This window comes from Anser brachyrhynchus (genome assembly GCF_964034855.1).
Source record: "Anser brachyrhynchus genome assembly, chromosome: 6".
Taxonomy (NCBI): Eukaryota; Metazoa; Chordata; class Aves; order Anseriformes; family Anatidae; genus Anser; species Anser brachyrhynchus.
The window spans coordinates 41,786,158-41,794,181 of NC_137700.1; the positions used below are offsets into that span (position 1 = coordinate 41,786,158).

Consider the following 8,024-nt stretch of genomic DNA (forward strand, 5'->3'; position numbering starts at 1 on the left):
TTGTATCGCATGTTATTTACTAAAGAAACACAGTCAGAGCATGTGGTATGTGGGAATCACCAGTTTTGTTCAACCCAGCACAGTGTACTTCAATTTGTACAGAGGTTGCATGAGCTCTACAGTTTCTCTTCCAAAATCTCTGTCATAATGCTGAGAACATGTAACTAGATGAATCCAGTTACTTCTAAAAAAAAAAAAAAATCTATATTTGAGTCAAAATCTGAGAAAAAAATAGTGAAAAAAAAAGAAATCTGGAATTTCCCACTGGTGTTTTAAGGCATAACAAACTACAGCAATTTAGTTCACTATATCCAGTTGTAATGTTAAACCATAGATAAACATTACCAATGTAGCAAGAATGTGTTTCTTCCTTCTGATGGAGGTCCAAGATTGCCCTCTTGAGTACGCCAAACAGCATGGGGTACTTCATTTACCATGTGATTGGCACACATATTAGTTTTGAATCGGTTTGGAGATGAAATTGTTGGCTAAAGCTCTGGAAATTCTGACTCGAGAGTTGTCAGGCAGACAGTCTTTGAGAAAAAATAATTCTTTTTAATAACACTATGTTACTTGGCTTTTTATCTGTTTTCACATTGTTCTATGACGTTTTGCATTTCTGCGTATTGTATATGTACCCCAAGAACTTTAGTAAGGGAAACTTCATATATAAAAAGTTTATTATTTCAGCATGTGCTCATAAAATTGCTAAATGTTTGGGGAAATGTTCTAATATAATCTATGGTGATGGCACACAGAAAAATCACCCATTGCAAGCCGACACAAAAAGATGTATCTGTTTACTGAAAGGAAGAAATCATTTCTTAACATAGTTCATTTTCTGGCATCTGTTATAGTGCAAGAAATTCTAAGGGATTAGAGTTTATTTTTTCCATTTATCTTGTAAACAAAGAAAAAAATATCTTGCATAGCAACAAGCTTATTTATAGTATATTATAAGATACGTAGTTTTGTCTTTTATTTTATTGATATTAATGGAAATGATCCAGAAGAGGAAAACACATTATTTAGAGGTCTGACTCTAATGCCTCCCATAACTAAAGTCAGTAAGTATCCTGGGAGCAGAGCGCTCAGAGGATTGGTTCTGAATTCACTTCCTTAGGGACATGTAACTATAAAACCATCAGTTCTGTTCAGAGCCAGTCTACTTGAAACTCTAACTTTTATGCAGCCTTGCACTTTCAGCTTGAGCTGTTTTTTGCCTTACTGCCATGAATGACACATACATACATACGATCCCATTTTCTAGAATTACCACACAGGCACACAAACATTGCCTGCCACATCCTTTCTTTATTTACTTACGCTACTGCTGTGTTACAACAAAGCATCACAGTTATTTTGCACAGCAATCTAATGCTCAGCGTCTTTGTTATCTAGTTTCCCTAACGGCTAGCAACATGCCTTCATCTCTATAAAACCTTTCAGAAAAGTTTATCTCATATCTGAACATGCAGTTTTGGCTCCCTGCTGTGGTGAACCCTCAAGGATCCAGTTCCATTATACACTTCTGTCAACACAGATGCTGTCAGCTGCTTGAGGTATAGCCATACCATTGATTCTGAAGCTGAAGGAGCTTTTGTGTGAAGATGAGGATCAACCAGTATCAAATAACACAAGTATAGTCACCACCTATGTTCTCCTAATACAGGTATTTCTAAAAGTATGTACAATCATGCTTTTCCTCACAATGCTTTTCTTCATTAAATTTTTTACAGTAATGCATGTTTTCAGAGTAACCCAGGATTGCTGACTTCAAAGAACTCTCAGCTATACTACCACCTTATTCACTTCACACGTTTATTTCATCATTCATTTGAGTGACAACTAGTTCAGATCTCCAGAAAAGGCTCTGATTATGTAAGTCAGTGCTACAAAGGTGTTTTTATAATTACGATGACTTGTTTGGTTGCATGTTTTTTCCATTCTCAGGAGCAGATTTGTCAGTGCGAGATTCTTCTGTGTGGTGTTTTGGATATCGCCTACAGAATGGGCTCTCAGTATTCTGATCCTTCACAAATGATGTCTGATAAATGGTTAAGCCATCCTCACTGCTAGGAACTGATTCGTGAGCCCACAGGAAGAAGTTCTGTGAATTCTGCTGCCTTCTCTCTGGTTCCACCTTTCTCCGGCCCATACCCTAGAAAAAAGATTGAAAGAAAAATTCATGTAAACATATGACTTACAATCACAGCTTCACAGATGAAGCTTGTAACAGTCACTACCCCACCAGGAAGTTATCAAAGCTGTTACCACAGTGATTTCAAGAACTCATGGTTGATCTTTAGCAAGTTAAAAATAATATTGCCAGACTTGCCTGTACGAACATTTCTGGTTGCATATATAATAGGAAATATGTTGACTTTCCATCCATTACTACTACTAATAAACCACTTACACTCTGCATTTCTCTGGCATACAATATACTCAAAGCTGTTTAGCTATACTTAGCTAAACTAATCTTTAGAGTAACCCAGAGAATTAGGTTAATAATTTTATGTTTGGACTGCAGCAAAGAAACTGAGACAGACTATGAAATCTGAATCTTCAAAACTATCCCCACAGAGAAACGGAGCCTGATTTTCACAGTCTGTAGCTTGCAGGAAATTTATTTGAAATTATGTTTGATTACTATCTCTAGAACTGTGAGACACTGCATGAAGTGCACAGAAATGGAGGTTACTCAGTATTAATGAATTATGAATACCCAAAAGCCAGGTCTAACACAGCCCAAAGTCAGGGAGGCTTTCAATATCACAGCTTGCTTCTTCCTCCTTTATTCATTACCTTGTAAACTGCTCAGTTTCTTTTACTGCCTAGAAAAATGTCAAAAGCTGAAAAACACAAACCTGTTGCACATACAGCAAAGCCAGAATAATTTAAAATCTCAAAGTTGTGGCTTCTGCAACATACATTTAAACAGGTCTTTTGTTTAAAGAGAGCTGAAATGGAAAATAAGGTATGAAGGAAATAAGGTATGAAGGAAATTAGGTAATAAGGAAAGGAAATAAGGTAATAAGAAAAATAAGGTATGAAGATATATTGTGGGTGTCCTATGGATTTTGTTTAAACTTATGATGAAGATGAGTCTGAACCAAATATGAAGGACTGTGAATCGTGGGGCTGTGAAGTGGCTAAGACTCCCCCAAAAGCTCATCACAAGGCAATCACTTTTAGCTGAGTAATAGGACATGTAACTGGGTACAAAATCATGCTAAGCCATACCTAGCAGAACCACTAGAAAATGCCTGTCGGAGACCCAGATCACAGAGCTTTATGTTCTTCTTGAATTCTCAATGACCATCTGTGCTGCTGTATACATGTGTCAGTCCCAGAGAAGTCACATCCCTATACTAATAAAAAGTGTGTTTTTCTTTGCTATTTGCATTTTTCTCTTCTCACAATTCTGAGCATCAATAATTTTTGCAAGGGAGAGAAAAGATAACGATCTTGCTGATTTTTCTCAGTGCTGGGTACTTACAAAATCAAAATATTCCCCTACATTCTGCAGGCAGTGTCTGTTGTCATGAGAAGAAAATGGGAAGCTGTTGTTCACTGCTCTCTGAAAAAAAAATTGAAAAAAAATATGAATTTTCATATACTTTGTTTGGAGTCTACTAGTCTTAGTTCTTATATTCTGGCAGATGCTGAAATCACAGCTGCTCCATTCTGACACAGAAATCATTTTCGTATGTTAAATCTTCATTTACACATAATTTTATTGGGACAAAATGGACCCTCTGTATTTTTCTTTTCCTTTTATTTTTTACAAAATAATCAGGAGGATTTGTGTTCCCTTGACTTGCTGCACATATGCATGATTAATATAAAAGCATGAATTTTCAAATAAGAAATGTTACATACAAGCAACAAAATATGAGATATATGTCAGGATTGCCTTGTTTGTTCACTAGCAAGCCCAAAGCTAATTAAAATGAACTACAAAAGGGACCTCAAAACTGAATTAATCTATGATTTATGTACTGAATGTCATGTACACTGCTTGTTGCAGGGGAAGTGGAGGAGGTATTAATCACATAACTAATTTATAATTCCATTTTTTAACATAATGTTCATCCAGACTCTGAAATGAAACAAGAATTTTAGAAGAAAAAAGGACAGCTGTAAAAAAAAAAAAAAAGTAATTTAACATACTTATTTTTTAAAGTTTGTTTACTATATATCATTAGCATATTTTTAAAATAGCTAAAAACTAAACACTGAAAGCTCTTCTGGACTATTAGATGGCCTCTGTTCTTCCTCAAACATTATTTTCCTGTTTCATGTTGGGAATTTCTTTTTTTTTTTTTTTTTTCTTTTCTCTGTAAATGCTCTAGTGTTTTTTAATTTTACCATTGTGAAATACATTTTTCATCTTCCAACTATAATATTCACCTCCAAACAGAAGAGGAGATTTTAATGTAAAATATGTGTTTTTAAATGTGTTGCAAGAATAAGTGGATTTTATGAGATAAAACCTGAATTGGTTCTAAATATAAATATAACCGAAGGCCTGCCCGAGCAAGAAGAATGACCAAATACAGAATTTGCCTGATTGCATTGCTGTCCAGTTGCATGATCATAGCTTAGGCAATATGGTTTACCAGACAGATTCTCTATATTTGAGGGGAGATACCACATGTTCACTTGTTCTCTCATATAGATTCAAGCAGACCGTAGCCTGGTAAGTTCAACAGATATATTCTTCTGGATGTGCTTAAAAATAAACAACTTCAAAGTCAGTAAAATATTAGACTTACTATAATAACCTAGTGCAATTACACATCAATCTGAACATTTTAGGAGTAGTGTTCATTACTAGTGCCTATATGCTACAGGAAAATTGAAAACCAAAATGTTACATGTTGAATATCATTTCTTGGAAGGATTCCCCATATTAAGTAATGTTTACAAAAATCTCTTACAGAATAATTGCATGCCTATCACAAAGTAATAAATAAGATATAATATAAGCTTAAAAAGTCCTATGTTTCTTAGAAAATTAATTAACCTCACAGTGAGTGAGTTCCCTCATACAAAGAGATTAGAATCATCCAGCTTCACACGCAGTGTGCTTCCAACACTGATCAGCATTCTTTTTAAAATGTCACATGTCATCTTCCTCCTCAGATTGTTCACAAGACATCATATTTTAGCCTTTGATGCTTGTTTGTACTCTTAGTACTAACCTCATTTATTTCTTTATTAATGAGAGAGAGGAATTCCACTAATGCTTTTCAACAGTGAAGGGTTGTTCAACACAAGGCATAATAACATCAGGCAGTCATACTAGTGTTGATAAACATCTATCTAACCTGTTTCTTTCCAAACAGTGGTTAAGGCCAGATGCTCCTCAGAAAGATAGAAAATCAGCATCACGTATAGTTGTATTATACTTTAATGGTCTCCTTTTCACTAGCCACAAGCTTCCCTTTTAAATATTCCTTCCTTGCCCATTTCTGCCCTTTGTTATAGCAAAATTTGTGAAATGAACTCAGTGTAATTGCTATGCTTACAGAAAATGAAAAGAGAAAATATTCTGTGCCCATAGTAAGTGTGCAAAGCAAAACTCAGCGTGATGATAAAATAAGGACATAAAGATGTGCTTATGAAACTGCAATATTTTAAATATGATTTAAAATTACTGCTTATTGCTTCTAAAATTATCTCAATTCTCATTATGAAGGAAACAATGTTTCAGATAGGAAGTTTCAAACTTTTTAATAAGCAAAAATAATTCTTTGTTTGAATATCCACAATTTCTGACAATTCAAAAGGAATCATCAAATTTCAATTAAATGCTTTTATAGGGCTACTTTACACACAGATTTTGGACTGAAATCGATCATAATATATTCTGGCACATAAGTGTGTCTCAAACAGCTATAATAACTAATAAAAGGGAAAAGTAACTGGCACTGGAGACCAGCAGGGCTTTGAGTATCTCAAATTATAGCCAAGTAACAGTGAAATACATTTCTCCCTTTGCACAGCCGGCAATCATTTTAATCCCTGAGGCACAAAGCCTGCCTGCTCCAACTGCCCTGCTAACTACCTCAAATCTAAGCGCTGTTCTTACTTATAACTTAGCAAGTGGTACCGTACAGAAAGTCTGTCTGTAACGGGCTGTATTTTGCACACCCGGTAACTCACCTGCTCCCGAGCTCTGTATGTGAGCGGCAGCCTGCCCTCCATGTGCTGGGCCGCCTGCGCGTCCTGGGCCTGCTTCAGGGCAGAGCTGGTGGTTGACTCAGGTTGACTCTGGCATCCTCCAACATGAGCAAACTGGGAAATAACGAACATTGCGATCAATTAAAAAAAAAAAAAAATCAGATCAGAAATGTGGGCAAAACTGTGTTTTCCCAGTTGTTTTTGTATTATTGGTATTGGAGCAGCACCTAGTGGCCCTTAGAAGCATCGGGAGCCTCCCCCACACAATGCAAGCACTACCGCAAACTTACGATGCGGATCAGTAAAATGGACAAGAACACTATTTCTGCAGGAACTTTCCGGAAATTGTTTATATAATGATACTCAGCCTCGTAAAAACATTTAACGTCTTTGTCTCTTTTTCCTTCTTTTCCCCACGCTACTCCTGCAGTTGTATGACAGTAGGCTTGAAAGCACAAAACTTTTTGGGAACAACTGAGAAATTCTAGGCTCAAGGGCTTAAGAGAGTGAAAAAAGTGCTGCGCCATCGCTGCGCCGGGAGGCCACTGAGGGCGGGAGCTGGAGGAAATGTCGGCTGGCATCTCCCAGGAGAGCACCAATTAGGACTAAATGTTAAAGACCTCAAGCATTGCTGGAAAACTGAAAAAAAAAAAAACAACTCAGTTAGAGGCTGCTTTAGTATAATTTCTGTGAATATGTAGGACACTTTTTCCTCATAAACACCGGGAGCGCAGAGCGCCGCTTCCCCCGAAAACACCTGTGACTCGGGAGGGCAGCCTGGGGACTCTCCTCGCTGAGGGCCAATGTCACCCTCAGCACATTGCTTTTCACCCAGTTCAAGGTTAAAAAAAAAAAGTCCTGTGCAGTTTTGTTTTAAGAAAAACCCTCCCGCCGCCCCTTACCCAGGCACCGGGGCGCTCTGCGCTGGGGCTGGGCCACCTGTCCTTGGGCATGGCTCCACGCAGGCCGCTGGCCCTTGCCACTCTGGCCCGGTAGCCCCCGGCACACTGCGGTTGCCATGGCGGGTGCTTGTTCCCCTCACAGAGGAGAAGCGCCCCCAGAGCTCCAAGGGGACAGTGCGGGGAGAAAGCGGGGTGCTTTCTGCGCCCCCCCGTGCCCTCCTGCCCTGCCCCGTGCAGGGTGGTGGGGAGAGGCCCCACCATAAAGTGGGCAGGGGTCACGTCTCCACGCCACGAACCCTTCGGCCCTGGGGAAAGTTTGCAGGATTTGTAGTTTATGTGCAGGAGTCCCAGCCAACAGATGTTGGCAAAGCTCATTAAAGTCGTATTTTTAGTGTTGTGCCTTTGTATTTAGCGAGACCGAGTTGCCAAGTGATGCTGGCATTTCAGTAAGATCTGATCAACAGATGAGCAAAACCACTGCTCTTACTGGTTCGCTGCAGCAGGAAAAAATGTGGCACAAGTAGTGAATGCTGTCTTGAAATGTGAGAGAAATGGAGTTCAGTTTTAAAATGATTTACTAATTCTTCAGCACTTCAGTGACACCTTACAATCCGAATGGTGGTAGCTGAAGAGTCATTTGGGCAGAAAAAACAAGGACACGAGGTACATTATTTCTAAGATGCAATTTCAGGCACTTTTCAAAATTGCTTTACACACATATGCACCTTAATCATCCACGAACCATATTTGTTTAAAAAACCTGACAGCACCTGAGGGATTTTTTTTGCCTTGAGGTCTGAGGACTAACTTGCAACCACCTGTACGGTGTAATTGCCAGCACACCCGGCCCTTGAGCGCTGCTCAGGAGCGCTGGGTATAGGTCAGGGAGAACAGCAGGGACGAGTCTGCGAACGAGCTTGGACATGGTGG

At 38.6% G+C, this 8,024-nt stretch overlaps 1 protein-coding gene across 3 annotated transcripts; it reads right to left on the reverse strand.

Moving 5' to 3' along the window:
* Positions 1 to 1,296: 1,296 nt before the first annotated feature.
* On the reverse strand, positions 1,297 to 7,810 carry TEX36 (testis expressed 36). Of its 3 annotated transcripts, none has more exons than XM_080598019.1 (4): positions 7,095 to 7,810; positions 6,175 to 6,306; positions 3,503 to 3,583; positions 1,297 to 2,161 (listed from the first exon to the last, which is right to left on the reverse strand). In XM_080598019.1, the coding sequence occupies exons 1-4, from the start codon at positions 7,467 to 7,469 to the stop codon at positions 1,913 to 1,915; spliced, it is 837 nt and encodes a 278-aa protein (XP_080454145.1). In that variant the 5' UTR covers positions 7,470 to 7,810; the 3' UTR covers positions 1,297 to 1,912. The 3 variants fall into 3 exon arrangements, with proteins under 3 accessions (XP_080454145.1, XP_080454146.1, XP_080454147.1); XM_080598020.1 differs by lacking the exon at positions 7,095 to 7,810 and adding an exon at positions 6,483 to 7,054; XM_080598021.1 differs by lacking the exon at positions 7,095 to 7,810 and adding an exon at positions 6,561 to 7,053.
* Positions 7,811 to 8,024: the final 214 nt, after the last annotated feature.